We start from the raw sequence: 17,295 nt of genomic DNA on the forward strand, positions 1-17,295 counted from the left end.
ATAAAATAAAATTATTTTTCAACTGTTATGTAAAGAAACATTATGTGACTAATTGCCCGGCCTGTATAGACTGCAAATATGATATTTCATGTAGCAAGCACAAAACCTGTGAGTGTGAGCACAAGCCTCCGGAGTACTAGACAGATGACATCATCACACAGAGCCTCAGCCAATCAGAGCGCAGCAGGAAACACGGCTCCACCAATCACAGGAGACAGAGGGATGGGCTTCTGTTTACAGACACGACCCAGAGTGCCAAGCAGCTGTGTGAGAGAGAGAGAGAGAGAGAGAGGAGACAGAGAGAGAGAGAGAGGAAGGTACAGAGGAGAGATTGTGCCGGGGTGCAGAGACAGGGATGCAGTTGCTAGGGAACAGTGAGGAGACCTCCATCTTTTGCAGCTTGTTCCAGATACAGCAAGGTTGGGAAAGCTTTGCCTTTCGTAAAGGAGGGAAATAAATGCACCATATAAAAGAGAGAAGGACAGAACGCCTGGTGATGTGACGTGATCTGGAGCTGCATGAATTATCAAACACATCTTATAGCTGCTCGAAAGGAGTCTGTGTGTTGTTGTGTCTGGATGAAGATGGCCATGCACAGATCCTGAGACGCCCCTCTTTGTCTGAGGATCCACAGACGGGACGGGCTTCACCCGACAGACAGACAGAGAGTCAGATCTGATGGATTCAGTGGAGAGCTGAGAAATCAACAGGCCTGAAGGTGAAACACACACAGAGAGAGAAACCAACGCCTGCCGAGAGAAGCTCCTTCTGTTGTGAGTGTTTGACCTCATGAGCACCCACTTTAATTCCACAGAGTGATGTATTTCTGAGTAAACGGGACGTTCGGGGAGACAAATCTAGATTTTTCCATGTGGAATTGATTCTGAAGGGAGTTTGATGGAGGGTTAAATAAGTAACCAAAATGAGTGTTTCACATCTGCAGCAGGTTAATACAATTTAATAAAAGATTACTAATATATATAAGTCTGTGTATGTATATCCTTTGATGCACCGTTGTTTTTGTATTACTGAGATACTTTTAGCTTCCCTTTGTTTTTTTGTTTGTTTGTTTTTTTTTTTTTGTTTTTTTGTATTTTCCATTTCCATTTAAATTTTTTTCTAAAGTTTTGCTGTGATTTTTATTAGTTTTTTTTTGTTATGTCTATATAGTTGTCATTATTTGTTAGGTTTTAGTTATTTTAGTGCATCCATTTCAACTAAATGAAAATGGAAAAAGTTACATTTTTTTTAAATATTTTTAATTAGTTTTTATTTTTGTTTTTCCCATTTTTAATTTTAGTTAAAGTTGTAGTAATTTTGTTGTTTTTGTAATTTTTTAAAAATATGTCTGTATAGTTTTTTTATACATTTTAGTTATTTTAGTAAATCAGTTTAAACTAAATCAAAATAGGAAATGTTGCTTTGGCATCTGCTTTTTTAGTAATTTTGTTGTATGTTTTTGTTATTTTAATTATTTATTGTTTTTATTTATTTTTTATTATTTATTATATATTGTATTTATTGTAGTATTTATTTTTTATGTCTACAGAATAAATATTTTATTTTTGTGTAAGTTTGAATTATTTATTTATTTATTTATTTATTAGTATTTAAGATAAATGAAAATAAGAAACGTATTATGGAAATAGAAAGTCAATTTTGAAGTCATTGTGATTTGGGAGTGATTTGATATTCAGGAAGAGTGATGCAACAATAAACACAACATCTTAATTACACAAAGCTCAAACTCCTTCAATCTAAAAATGAAGCTTCGGCATGGAACTCATCCCACATTCATTCCTCAAATCATGTGACTTGTTGAGGAGAGTGACGTACATCATTACCTCATTGAAGAGAAATAATTTAGAGAATAACGTATTTTTGTCTATATAGGCACTTGTAAATGTGCTGATCTTGTGTGATCGGGAGCAGAGGATGGGAACCACTGAAGCCACTTTACGCATGGAGAACATGGAGGTGAAAGATGAGTGGCAAGATGACGATTTCCCGCGGTAAGACCTGACTGACCGTCAACTGATTGAGACCGAGAAATAAACACTGATTCAGTGCTCAGAATAACATACTACCACACTGTTTCAGCATACTACAGTATGTGAATCTTCTATATGCACAGAATATGACCTTCAACATTCGCCAAATGTGCAGTTTGCAGTGCATGAGATACTGTATCCCACAATGCATTGTGCTCGACTTCAAATGCAACATAGAGAGGTTGAAATTGTAGCATTTTTGCATACTTTTTGACATAATTTAGTGCTACATTTAATGTCATAATCATATTGAGATCTGACTTTTGACTGTTTGCTACTGTAATGCTGAAACATTTCTGATTATTATCAATGTTGAAAACAGTGATGCTTCATATTTTGTGGAAATTGTGACTACTTGGGCCATATTTTTTTATTTGTTACAGAAATGAATACTTTTATTCAGCAAGGATGCATTAAATTGACCAACAGTGACAGTAAAGACATTTAGAATGTTACAAAAGATTTGTTTCAAAACTTTCTATTCATCTGTGAATCCTGAAAAAATAAAACGTATCAAAGTTTCCACAAAAATATGAAGCAGCACAACTGTTCTCAACATTGATAATAATCAGAAATGTGTCTTGAGCAGCAGATCTTCATATTAGAATGATTTCTGAAGATCATGTGACACTGAAGACTGCAGTAATGATGCTGAAAATACAGCTGCGCATCACAGAAATAAATTACATTTTAACTGGTATTCATATAGAAAACAGCTATTTTAAATTAGAATAATATTTCACATTTTTACTGTTTTTACTGTATTTTTAATTACATAAATGCAGCTTTGGTGAGCAGAAGAGACTCTTTCAAAAAGCAATTTATTTAACTTTTGACTGGTAGTATACACAATCAGTACTGCTATTGATCTGTATATTGATTGATTTTTACTTGCTAATAAGTAGATTTGTGCCTTGGCTATATGACACCAGGCATGTACTGTAAACATATGCACATGTACAGCACCCATGGGGCTTGTTGGTGAGTTATTTTCATCCACAGCACAGACGTCTTTGATTTCTGATCGATAATGTCAGATCAGTATTAGAGCTCGGAGCGAGTGGAGCTGAGGATGTGTTATCTAGCTGCACGTGAGGGAGAAATGAAGGTGAATCGTGGTATAAACAGTCCAGAAGCAGCATGTGGGTCAACATACAGTACATGAAAACATAAAGAGCACAGCCTTACATCATAACGCTTTGCCATTTATGGGCAAATATGAGGTCATCAGTGTTGCCATGACAATGGGGCTAGTAAGAGACACAGAGTGATGAATAATTGATTCTGCACTAGTGTACATTATCACATGAACTCTCGCTGAACAAAATCTTGCTGAATTAGGTTTTTAATTATCATGTGCTGTATGGAACTTTCACTCTGAAAAATCTGCATTAAAAGCTTTTACTCACAATTTCTGGTGAAATAATAATACTAATTCACCACAGCACAGTGATTATTTCCTGTGGTAATATCATAATTTTTATGTACTACACTGTAAAAAAAGTATGTTGTCAAATAATCTATAAATGCTTCACGCAGTAACTGTTTTTTTATTTATTTAAATCATTTGATTAATTGTTATTTTTACTTATTATTTATTATTATCATTTGTATTAATTAATTTTTATTATTTAAATAAATCTTTTACATGGTAACTGTTTTATGGAACTTGTATTAATATGTATTAAATAATATTAACCAAAACATTTTTTTTTAAATAATTGTAGTAACTGGTTTTATTAATATATTTGTTTATGATATTAATAAAGAATATTAATAGAGTGTATGTATGTCTTATATATATATATATATATATATATATATATATATATATATATATAAACATATATATATATATATATCAGTAATAATATTTAAATAAATGCTGCATGTAGTAATATTTTGTGCAATATAATATTTAACAATTTAAGTCTGACTACATTATATTATAAAAAAATATATATTTTTTTTAAGATCCTTAAAGTAACAACTGCATGCTTTTATTTTAGCTTTTAGTGCACTGATAGATTACCATTTTATTATACCATATATAAAGATATTTGAAACAATATACTACAATGGTGCATGTGCAAAAAAATGGTACCTTTTATATCAGAGTCACACATTAAAACTAACTTCATGGGAATGGTTTACACAGATAAGCATCCTATCACTGAACTGAGTTCTGTAATGCTCATTATTGCACTGCGCTCTCTTATTAACTAGCGAGTCCCCTGACAGCGCACAGACTGCTGGGTAATTACTGACTGTAGTCAGCATGAGATACACAAACACTGCTGATCATAATGTCAGAGAATGATGGGTTAAATGTGTCCTTCGCTCTTGCTGGAACATGTTGTTTAGAAGCCGCTATTGTTCATGGCTCAACAGCATAATTTATGTGTGTGCTTTACCTCTGACCTCTGTGTGTGAGCCAAACCCACTTTAATGAAGCATTGCGTTGATTTGCTGTAGGGTAGTTTGTTGACTGTCCCTGTTCTGTGGTAAAACTGATATATTTCTCACAGACACTTGAGGATGCATGACTCTTTTCACTTGACTAGTATAAGCAACCACTTAAAAACCACCTCAAACACCCTAGCAACCACCATTAATAACCTAGCAACACTAGCAAAAAAAACAACAATGCATTAAATAACTCAGCACCCAGTTAAGGCCAGTTATTACTGTGGTTGAATAAATGAAAGTGTGGTGTGGTGCGTCATTATTGTGCATTGAAGAAGTGGCTCTGTAATGATTAAGGAATGTGCAGTTGTGTGTGTTTTGGTGTTGTGGTCTTCTGTAGAATTTCTCTGTGTTGATTTCCAGGCCTCTTCCTGAAGACGGTGATTTAGACGGACTCACTGACAACACTGGTACGTTTATATAAATTCATCTTTTATTAGCTGAAGAAGTTGAAAACTGCACTGCAGTGTTGTTACCATTGATTAAAACTCAAAATACATTTATAAATAATTTTATATTTAATTATTAAATAATTATTATATGTATTTTCTATTTTGGAAAGTATTATCAGTTAACGTATAAATGAAGATACAAATATATAGAGGGAAACAAATAATAAAAAAAAAATTATTTAAAGTCTAAATATTTTAAAATTATTATTATTATTTTATATTTATCAAAACTATAAAATTGTATTTATAAAATGTATCTATAAAATTTTATTATTGTATTTATCTATTTTTGAAAGTATTATCAGTTAACATATAAATGAATAAACAAATATATAGAGGGAAACAAATAAAAAAACGGACAAAAACAAAATTATTTAAACTTTAAATATTATTAAATTATTATTATTACTTTATATTAATCAAAACAAACTTAAAAACTGACAAAAACAAAGTTACTAAAAGTATAAATGCTTCTTATATACTTATTAAAATTATTATTGTATATTTAAAAAAATAATAATTATTAGTTAATAAATAAACATTAATAGAAATAAAATAAAATATTTAAAAACTTCAGCGTATTTTATTTCAATTAGTTGCCAGAGCAACATTTTTTCAATAAAATTTCATTACAAATCATAATCATAACATTTCAAAATAAATTTCATAATCGTAACATCATTTTCATTAAACTGAAATATGTCTCTGAATAAAAATAAAAAAAAAAAAACAGAAAAAAATAACAAAAAACAATAATAAAAACAAAAAAAACTAAACTTACATTTAAATGAAGATGGAAAAGACTGTTTGAAGGAATTTTGTCAAGTTGATACTGAAGTTGTCAGAAAGCGTGAGCTAAACTAAACTGAAACTAAACTAACTGACAGGAAGAATGAATACTATAAGGGAAAAGACTGTTTGAAGGAATTTTGTCAAGTTGATACTGAATGTTTGAAGGAATTTTGTCAAGTTGATACTGAAGTTGTCAGAAAGCGTGAGGGTTTCTTTTAGACGTCTGACAGCTTCTTTTTATAAATGTTTCTTTTATAAACGTGTGATTTCAGCTCTGACGGCGGATCACACGGATTCGGTTCGACAGAAGCGCCGCACGCTGATCGCTCCGGACATCAACCTGTCGCTGGATAAAAGCGAGGGTTCGCTGCTTTCTGACGACGTCCTGGAAACCCCAGACGACCTGGACATAAACGTGGACGACATCGATACGCCTGACGACGACTCGCTCGGCTCCCTCAACAACACCAACGAGCTGGAATGGGAAGGTCAGCCAGAGGTCAAAGGTCGTGAGGCTTTACGTTGCAGAAGGAGTCTGGTCTGCAGATTAAAAGCAGACTGTGTTGTTTTTCAGACGACACTCCGGTGGCCAGTGCGAAGGGTCCGGGGGGCGAGGAGGGCGACGGCGCGGGCCGTCTGTGGAGGACGGTGATCATCGGAGATCAGGAGCACAGGATAGACATGCAGGTCATCAGGCCGTACCTGCGCGTCGTCACGCATGGAGGTCAGTCGACCATATCACTTCACATTTCATGACACGAATAGAACTTTCTCTTCTATATGTGACTCTGGACCACAAAACCAGTCATAAGGGTTTAAATCAGCTTTCCATTGATGTATGGTTTGTTAGGATAGGACAATATTTGGCTGATATAAAACTATTTGAAAATATTTGATTTAAAGTTGTTCTTAGCAATGCATATTACTAATCAAAAAGTTCTTTTTGACATATTTATGGTAGGAAATTTACAAAATATCTTCATGGAACATGATCTTAATATCCTAATGATTTTTGGCATAACAGAAAAATTTATAATTTTGATCCATACAATGTATTGTTGGCTATTGCTACAAATATACCTGTGCTGCTTATGACTGCTTTTGTGCTGCAGGGTATACATAAATGCCTTTATACAGTGGCATGCGAAAATTTTGGAACCCCTTGCAGAATCTTAAAACTGACAAAAACAATTTTTTTCTTTTAAGTTCTTTGGATAAAATAGCATCTGCTAAATGACTAAATGTAAATGTAATGTAAATATATATATAATGTACACACGGTGGTTATAGGTATTTTGGTTGACTACCTACTGTATATAATTAAGTTAACTAAATGAAATAAATAACTTATTACTGATTATTGATGCTGTTTCCTAGTTTAAGGGATTTAAACCTATTATTTTATTATCATTAAAATGCTATTATATTTTTATTCATATTTTGAATTAGCTTTTGTTTTTATATTTTCTGTTTTCATTTTATTTTACCTAAAGTTTTAGTCATTTTTATAATTTTTTCTTTTATGTCTACATAGTTTTATAGATTTTTATTTCAGTTTTAGTTATTTTGGTTTTAGCTTAACTAAATTAATTAAAATGAGAATTTTTGCCTTGTGAACATATTTAAATATAATAAGTTTAAGTTTATTTTATTCGATTTCTTTTATAAATGGTTTTAGCTTTTGTTTTAACTAATAATAACTCTAATTTGAACAAATCCCTTTACACTAAATAAAACTTTGTTGTGTAACTCATCACACACTTTACATACAAAAACATAATATTATCACAACAAGGTCATTTATATCTTAATGTACAGTAGCAAAAAAACAGCTTGTTTAATTGTAAAGGATGGAAAATAGATATGAAACCTAAATGCTGAATGTTTCTTGTTTGTTAGCACATTGCATGTGGACTCAAGGGGAAATACAGAGGGATCAGTGGATGTAGAAACTGCTGACCTTGACTCTAAACACTCTGTCTGTTCCTGTTTCTGTTCACAGGTTATTACGGGGAAGGACTGAACGCCATCATCGTGTTTGCTGCCTGCTATCTGCCCGACAGCGGCTGCGCAGACTACAGTTACATCATGGAGAACCTCTTCCTGTAAGACACAAATGCACATTTGTTTTAGTTGTCTTAGTACATTATGTTAAACTAAATTAAAATGAGAAATGTTGCCATGGCATGTAGCTCATATAAACGTTTCTTTTGTATTTTATTTCAGTAAGTTTATTTTCTTTTTTAAGTAGTTTCAGTTTTAATTTTAGATAACTATAATAACCCAAACTCTACCATTCAAAAGTAAGTAGAAATTAATACTTTTTTTCAAAAAAGGATGCATTAAATTGATCAAAAGTGACGGTAAACACATGTGCAATGTTATAAAAGATTTCTATTTCAAATAAATACTGTTCTTTTATATAACTTAAGATTTAGCAAAAGAATCCTGAAAAATAAAATGTATCTGTTTCCACAGAAATATTGTGCAGAGCAACTGTTTTCAACACTGATAATAATAATAAATGTTTCTCTATCAGCAAATCAGTATATTAGAATGATTTCTGAAGATCATGTGACACTGAAGACGGGAGTAATGATGCTGAAAATACAGCTGTGCATCACAGAAATAAATTACACTTTAACAGAAATTCAAATGATAAACAATTATATTAAATTGTAAATATATTTCAGAATATTGCTATTTTTACTGTATTTTTTGTCAAATAAATGCAGCCTTGGTGAGCAAAAGAGGCTTTTGAACGGATTTTTACAACAGACAAAGGCAGATACACTATGGATATTTCCTGAAGTTTTATCTGAATGCTTTATTGAATTGTCTCTACAGGTATGTGATCAGTAGTTTAGAGCTGCTGGTAGCTGAAGACTACATGATCATCTATCTGAACGGAGCCACGCCGCGCAGAAGGATGCCGGGCATCAGCTGGCTCAAGAGATGCTACCAGATGATCGAAAGACGGTACAGCTCAGCTAATCATTTAATTAAACATATATGAGAACCCGTCTGTGGACCCTGCAGCACAAAAGCAGTCTTAAGTCTCTGGGGTATATTTGTAGCAATAGCCAAAAAAAACATTGTATGGTTCAAAATTATTGATTTTTCTTTTATGCCAAAAATCATTAGGATATTAAGTAAATATCATGTTCCATGAAGATATTTAGTAAATTTCCTAACATAAATGTATCAAAACTTAATATTTGATTAGTAATATGCATTGCTAAGAACTTCATTTGGACAACTTTAAAGATGATTTTCTCAATATTTAGATTTTTTTTGCACCCTCAGATTCCAGATTTTCAAATAGTTGTATCTCAGACTAATATTGTCCTCCTAACAAACCATACATCAATGGAAAGCTTATTGTTTTGAGCTTATTTACTTATGTATAAATCTCAATTTCAAAAAATTGACTCTTATGACTGGTTTTGTGGTCCAGGGTCACATATGAAGAAAAAAAATCCTTTGTGAGACGGGACACTGATGCTAGTTAGGACCGATTTGTGGTGTGGGATTTCATATGAATTCTGTTCATTTTATTCCATTAACATCCAGGTTAAGAAAGAATCTCAAATGTCTGATCATCGCGCATCCCTCCTGGTTCATCCGGACAGTTCTGGCCATCTCACGGCCCTTCATCAGGTCAGGAAACACTGAACATCACAAACACCCGCAACAGTTTGTAGAATGTGTTTTAATACACTTGAATTCTTCTGCAGTGTGAAATTCATGGAAAAGATCCGGTACGTCCAGAGTCTGGAGGAACTGGCTCAGATAGTCCCCATGGAGCATGTGCAGATTCCCGAGTGTGTGCTGCAGTAAGTGCCCTCCTCCAGCAGGAGGAGACACACGGATGTCTTATGAGAGAATGCAAACTAAAACACACCAGGGCAGGACTGAGTTTGGTTAAAGCTGTGTGCAGAAATTGACATTTGTGACCCTGGACCACTAAACCAATCATAAGGGTAATTTTTTTGAAATTGAGATTCATCCATCCATGAAAGATGATTAAATAGGCTTTCCATTGATGTATGGTTTGTTATGATAGAACAATATTTGGCTGAGATACAACTATTTGAAAATCTGAAATCTGAGGGTGCAAAAAAAAAAAAAAAAAAAAAAAAAAAAAAAAACAATATATTGAGAAAATCACCTTTAAAGTTGTCCAAATGAAGTTCTTAGCAATGCATATTACTAATCAAAAATTAAGTTTGAATATATTTACAGTAGGAAATTTGCAAAATATCTTCATGGAACATGATCTTTACTTAATATCCCAATTATTTTTGGCATAAAAGAAAAATGTATAATTTTGACCCATACAATGTATTTTTGGCTATTGCTACAAATATACCCCAGAGACTTAACACTGCTTTTGTGCTCCAGGGTCACATTTCACATTAACATGGTATCACTATGTTGCATATTTAACCCTGTAAAGCCTGAGACATGAAGTAATGGTCTGAAAAATAACTTTTTTTAATGGAAAAGTTTATTTGATACATCATGATAAAATAAATCATATTTTTATATAATCATATAAATCGAAAATGAAATAAAATCAGTTTTATTCAGGGAATATATGCTGTTTGGTGCAGATACTGATATTTATATGGAAGTGATGAAATTCTGATGCTAATTGTAAATGTAAATCAATGAGATAACAGAGAGATATAGCAGATACTGACATAAAATAATACAAATATCAGTCGTCATTCTATATCTGTGACTGCCAATACTGTGTCTTAGTAAGATGAGACTTACGTGATCCAAACATACAATGCAATGCAATGCAATGAACAAATGTTCCTCAAAAGCCCAGTGATGATCAGATTTGAGACTCACATTTGAACACGATTTTATGGACAATCAAGGAAAGTGAAGCTGCTTCAGTCCAGTCTGTGTTCATCTTGAAATAATAATAGTTATTCTTACGTTTAAGATTTAAGATTTGACAACAAAAAGACACATGAAGCTAAAGGAGTACGTTTGTACAACTGTACTAAAAGAGCTTTTACTTAATAAAACTATAAATCAGATGACAGAAGGTATGGTGTGCGACAGGTTTAACTGCAAAGTTAGAAATTAGAAATGTATTTATAGGGTTAAAATATGAATAATATAATAACACGGCACACATACTGCATACTGTAAAAATAGGAGCATCAGGGCAGATCTGAACACAGTCGTAGATTTCTCTGTTGAAGTGTTTGTAATGCGTGATAGTGCAATAACAGAGTTTGCATTGTCTTCTTTCTGCAGATGTGACGAGGAGCGAATCAAAGCGCAGAGAGAAAGGTAAAACCGCAGGGGGTTGTGGGATGGTATGGTGTTACATGATCTGAGTACTCTGGCCTTTACATGATACAAATGTTAAACAGGCAGCAGGAGAGTTGCTCTTACAGTGCGGCCCATTACACACACACACACACACACACACACACACACACACACACACACACACACATATACAGTATATATACAGAATATACCTTGTATAATTTATTCAGAGATCACCATGAAAATAGCCTTGATGCTGGCATGGTGTCAAAAAGAGAATAAATAAAATATACAGAATATTAAATGCAGTTGTCAGTGTGACTTATCTCAGTTGGTTTTGTCAGCCGTTTTGTGTGCACTAATATATACCTTTGATTGCATCCTCACAGGCTTGAACATCTGGCCAAGACATCAGAGAGGTGAAACTATTTACATCCATATATATACAGTGAAGCCTGCCGTGTTTGATGTATGTGACACACAGCTTACATACACCTCATACAGAGTTTCTGTCTGGAGGCACAGGCTACATCTCAGTTTGCATACTGCATACTAAAAGTATTTATTTCACTGGTCATTGAATAGTATATACAATACTGAAAAATGTAATACCAAGAAAAAAAATAATGCTTCTGTTCATCAAGGATGCATTAAATTGATTTTAAAAAATGGTAAAGACACTTAAAATAAAAAATAAAAAATCTATTTTTAATAAATGCTGTTCTTTTGAACTTTCTATTCATCAAAGAATCATGAAAAAATATATTATTTAATATTAAATCATAATATTTAGTATAATTTTATAATATTTTATTTAATAATGTGAGCAGCGCAGATGTTTTTAATATTGATAATGATCAGAATTGTTTGTTGAGCAGCAAATCAGCATTTTAGGATGATTTCTGAAGATCATGTGACACTGAAGCCTGGAGTAATGATGCTGAAAATTCAGCTGCGCATCACAGAAATAAAATAAATGTTACTATATATTCACATGGAAAACAGTTATTTTAAATTGTAATAATATTTGACAATATTACTGTTTTTACTGTATTTTTAATTAAATAAATGCAGCCTTGATGAGCAGAATAGACTTCTTTAAAAACATTAAAAACGCTAGTGTACTTTTGGATGTAGTATTACTATACTACAGACCACCATTGTCAAATCCTGTATGCATTTGCATGCACTAGGTAGAATTTAAATTAATTACCTTATCCCTCATTATTATTTAAAGTTCAGACTTGTGTATTATTGATGCAGCAGCTTCACATTTCTTGCCACTTCTTACAGATGAAAAACAAAATAGAAATGGAAAACCATCAGAAACCCTCATTTTCAGTGCAAAGGAATTATGGGTAATATATTTCAGAAAGCAATTATGGATGCACACAAAAAATCACTTAGAAATAGCTGAGCACCTTTGACATTTTCAGCTTGATTAATTCATATCTCGCATACTATTTATGACGGTTAGTATGCAGACTGGGATGCAGCCATCACATAATCTGGCCGTGTGAATCAAACAGACTTATATTTCAAAGGCTACTGCATTGACAGCGAAAGCTTAATGAGAAAACATCATGCATTTAGATTTTTTTAGAAGACATACATGGTTCAGTACTTAAAAATTAAACATGCAATCAGCATTGATGCACTTTAATTCTTTAATACAAGTCAATGTTCTGATTGCTTTTAAATCATCAAGGAGTTTGCACTGTCTTCACTCCAACCGCATGTCAAATAGAATAATTTTTCATCATCTAACCCAGGAGTTTTCAGTCTGCTAGTTGCCATGGCTCCCCAAATATGATTATCCTATAAAGGATATTCTAAAAAATGTAAATAAGAAACACCTAGATAATATTTATCCTTATTTAAGTTTTTTGTTGTTGTTGTTGTGTTTTTTACTCATTATAGTACTGTACTGTTATTTATAGAAGGCCATTTTCGTCACAAATAAAAAAAAATATATATAAATAAGTAAAAAGGTAATTTAAACTTTTTCCCCTCACAATTCTGACTTTTTTTTTTCCAGAATTCACAGTTTATATCTAACAATTTTTTTTAAAGGTAATTTTGAATTTTTATCTCACAATTCTAGCTTTTTTTCTCACAATTGTGAGTTTATATTTTGCAATTTTGAGTTTATATCTCTCAATTCTGAGATATGTATTTTTGTATAGAATTTTTTTATCAGAATTGTAAGTCTGAATTGTGAGGTAAAAAGTATCTTATATATATATTTCATATATAAATTATATTCCATAGTATATATATATATATATATATATATATATATATATATATATATATATATATTATTATGTATGGCAGAAATTGGCTTCCATAGTTTATAGTACTGTATATATATATATATATATATGTATTATTTAATTTTTTTTTTTACATATTTTCTTATTTAATCAAATTTGTATTATTTAATCTTATTTGTATTTTTTATTTATTGGTAATTTATTTAATTTTTTTACTTATGTATATGTATCTAATTTTTATTTATTTACTAATTTTCTTTAATTATCTGTATTTGTTTGTTTGTTTGTTTAACTGCATTATTTATTTTAATTTTTTTATTTATTTACTTATTTACTTGTAACCTATATAATTTTTATTTACCTAATCTAGTGTTGAATTAACTTATTAATTTATTTGAATTATTTATTTATTTATTTATTTATTTATTTATTTATTTTTACTTTTTGACCAAATTTGACCAATTATGGAAGTTAAATGTCAATGTGTTGACTTTTCATGCTGATTTTGAATGCAAATGTTCAAATCTGATATGATTGTTTAATATGCATGACATAAATGCAGAGAAATTGGATGTGATTGTGTTTGTTTTGAAATCATTATTTTGCAGGCCGTCGTCCGTGGCAGCGGAGGCCTGTCCCTGACGCGTCTCATTGGGTAAGAGAGTGAACGTCTGACTGTAACAGTAGATTCAGCAGAGGGGTGGGTTTAATGACCTCTGGACCTTACGCCATATTTGGGGTCTCTGAATGGCGAGAGGAGCTGCATCTCTTCTGCTCTGTTACATAAAACACATCTGCTGCTCTCGTCAGAACAGCAGCCGCAGCGACCCTACCGCCCACCATTGCTATTTTTGACCAGACTACTGACCAGCACATGGCCAATTTCCCAGCAGAAGCATATCGTCCTGCGTGTCTGTCTTACTTCGGTTTGGGGAGTAGCTTAAAGGGATAGTTCACCCAAAAATTACGGTTCAGTCATTATTTACTCAAACCTGCATGCTGTTATTTTTTATTTAATTCAAACAGCTCCTTCTCATAACCGTTTCCTTCTCAATGGCTGTCAAGGACAAAACCCCCATAAAGGTAGTCACTATGACTGATGGGCTTTATTCCAAGTCATCTGAAGTCATATGATAGCTTTGTGTGAAGAACAGACTGAAATTTAAGTCATAAGACATGCGAAACCTACGAAGGTGTCACTGACGTCCACCTTGACGCGACATGCATTATACTGACCATGTGAGCTACAGCAAAAAGGATCGAATTTTGAAGGCAGCATAGATGTATCCTTCGCTGCCTTTGATATCCCACAATCCTGTGCGTTCCATTCCATGATGGTTGAGGCAAAAAATAAAGATGGTGTCTGAAAGTTGCATTTGGTGATCAGTTTGTGTGTAAATATTGTATATTTCTGACTAACCTTTTGCACTTTTGATGTTATTTCTAGCGAGAAATCAGTGTTGTAGTAAATAAATATACATTTACTGTAGTTATCACCAAAACTCGTTCTATGTTGATATAGATAAATCCGTTTCATGAGGTACCCTCCCACAAAATCACAAATCCGCAAAATCATTTCCCTATACGCAAAATAAAAACCTGCAAAGTCATTGCCTGATACGGCAGTGAGGCAGCAAGTCAGCTGCCTAGTCTGCCTAGACATTTGGATTATATTTTATAAGACTCGCCCATTCACACGAGTAGAAATCAAAACTGTTGATACCCACAAAACACAATGATCCTAAAAATATAAAGGACGGATAAATATAGTAATGATATTTTTCTCATTTACAGATACACCTCAAGGCAGGGATTCATCTGTGCATGTCATTTTCCAAAGATGTTCTTTTGAAGAACAATCATGTGGACGAACACAATCATCATCATCTCAAAACACAACAATAATGATGTTTGTGGTGCATACACACTGACCTTTGCCCTGGATCACAACCGGACCGCAGCTGAATAAGTGTGAACGAGACAGAAAACAAACGCTCACAGACTCTTCTCTAACAGAAGAGGAACATCTGTGCAAATTACACATCTTGTGTAACAGTCATTGTGTTGTACAGATGTAAAACAAGGGATGTGTAATAACAGCGGGATTTTAACTTGACTTGGCAGTTTATCCATGTTCACCTGCCAACAGCTTCATAATGAGAAACACATTCAGTCTGTTACATAACGCAGCAGTCTACAGGCTTAAAGTCAACATGAAATCATGTTTGCCTTCATAATCTTTCATTGGACTATTTGCCATGAAAACAAACAAGCGCCAAATAATTATTTAGTCATAGTTTTGGGCTGTTGCTGTAGATCTTTTAATCTTTTCTAAAATCTTAGAAGTGGTTAAAGATATTTGAAAACTCACCTTCATCCAAGATGTAGATGAGTTTGTCTCTTCATCAGATTTGGAGAAATGTAGCATTGCATCACTTGCTCAGCAATGGATCCTCTGCAGTGAATGGTTTACCCGTCAGAATGAGAGCAAACATCTGATCCAGTCACAGTTGAGAAGCCAAAAGCAGCAATAAGAACCAAATCAATATGTCCAAAATACGAGTACATAATCCATAATAATGCTTCTTCCAGTGGAAAAAGTTTTTCTGGGCTGAATCAGGAGAGAAATCTGCACAAATCAAGCACCGTTTACAAGTCAAAACAGACCTAAACAGCTCTAAACAAATATGTGGGTGGATTTTGATGTGAGAGACAACAGGAGATGCACTTTTTCACTGGAGGAAGCGTTATTATGGATTATAGACTAGTAGATTATAGTATTTTAGTCAGAAGTAAAGGTTTGAAATTAAAAAAGTCTTGGGGAAAAAAAAAATTGTGGATTATTATGATGTTTTTAGCAGCTGTTTGGACTCTCATTCTGACGGCACCCATTTACTGCTGAGGATTCATTGGTGAGCAAGTGATGCACTGCTTCATTTCTCCAAATCTGTTCCCATGAAGACAAAAACTCATCTTGTATGGCCTGAGGGTGAGGACATTTTCAGCTCATTTCAGATCATTTTTGGTTGAACTACTTCTGTAATGCAGCAATTCAACGGTGGTTAACATTAATGCAAGTTTACAGCAATAACAGCAAATCAGGAATTATTTTTAAAAAGAAGCCCGACCTTCATGTTGACTTTTAAACTTATCTGATTAAATGTACAGTATGCCACGTGAACAGAGAATGTGAAGGCTGTGTTCTCATAAAGTGAGCTGTACAAACTGTGTGACACACAGGCAGCAGTTCACTGGAACTTTACGACTGTAATATATATGTCTTTAATAAGTATCAGGGGCTGTGTTCCGAATGCAATCCCGAATGCAATAAGTATGCACTGCATACTTATTTTTTACTTTAAACCGTAATTGAAACAGTATGCAATCATAAACGCTTCTTACTGCTGTCAAATGACCTCATGGTATTGCATGTTTTAATCAACCTATCTCTTTTTAATGCAGTTTTATCTGAAAATGTCAACCTTTGGCAGTTCAATCAAATGATATGATTTACTTTTTATTTCATCACACTAGAAATTGAAGGTCAAGTTGAGTGCGTCACATAGTGGAATACAGTATTCATACAGTACTGTAAATGCAGAAAATTCCATGCATACTGTAGAAATAGTATGGTAGTATGATATTCTTAACACAGCTGTAGTGTTTGGCACACTGAGTCACCTGAATTCACTGTAAGTAATCCATAGACTCTGTCATGCAGCTCCATGGTACAAACTCATGTTCTTCCCACTCAAACTTCCCATTATGACATCACAGGAGGCGGAGCTTGTTTTCCCTCCCTTCATAATACCTTTTGGGTACTCTGATGTATCTATAAACAGATACAGTGAGTTCTTATAGCAAACGTCTCAGTAACACTTTACAGTAGGGTTCTATTTGTTAACTACATCAGGTAACATGAGCTAATAATAAAATTTACTAAAGCATTTATTAATTTTA

The 17,295-nt window shown here is 33.1% G+C and overlaps 1 protein-coding gene across 1 annotated transcript; it reads left to right on the forward strand.

Annotated features, from left to right (window-relative positions):
• The first annotated feature begins 297 nt into the window (after nt 1–297).
• Nucleotides 298–15,790, forward strand: LOC109101133 (caytaxin-like). The gene is made up of 13 exons (XM_042719079.1): nt 298–773; nt 1,894–2,012; nt 4,881–4,927; nt 6,034–6,249; nt 6,336–6,485; nt 7,764–7,866; nt 8,609–8,740; nt 9,335–9,421; nt 9,499–9,597; nt 11,042–11,077; nt 11,449–11,478; nt 13,944–13,990; nt 15,130–15,790. The coding sequence occupies exons 2-12, from the start codon at nt 1,936–1,938 to the stop codon at nt 13,975–13,977; spliced, it is 1,011 nt and encodes a 336-aa protein (XP_042575013.1). The 5' UTR covers nt 298–773; nt 1,894–1,935; the 3' UTR covers nt 13,978–13,990; nt 15,130–15,790.
• The last annotated feature ends 1,505 nt before the right edge of the window (nt 15,791–17,295 follow it).

This window comes from Cyprinus carpio, chromosome B2 (assembly GCF_018340385.1).
Source record: "Cyprinus carpio isolate SPL01 chromosome B2, ASM1834038v1, whole genome shotgun sequence".
Classification (NCBI taxonomy): domain Eukaryota; kingdom Metazoa; phylum Chordata; class Actinopteri; order Cypriniformes; family Cyprinidae; genus Cyprinus; species Cyprinus carpio.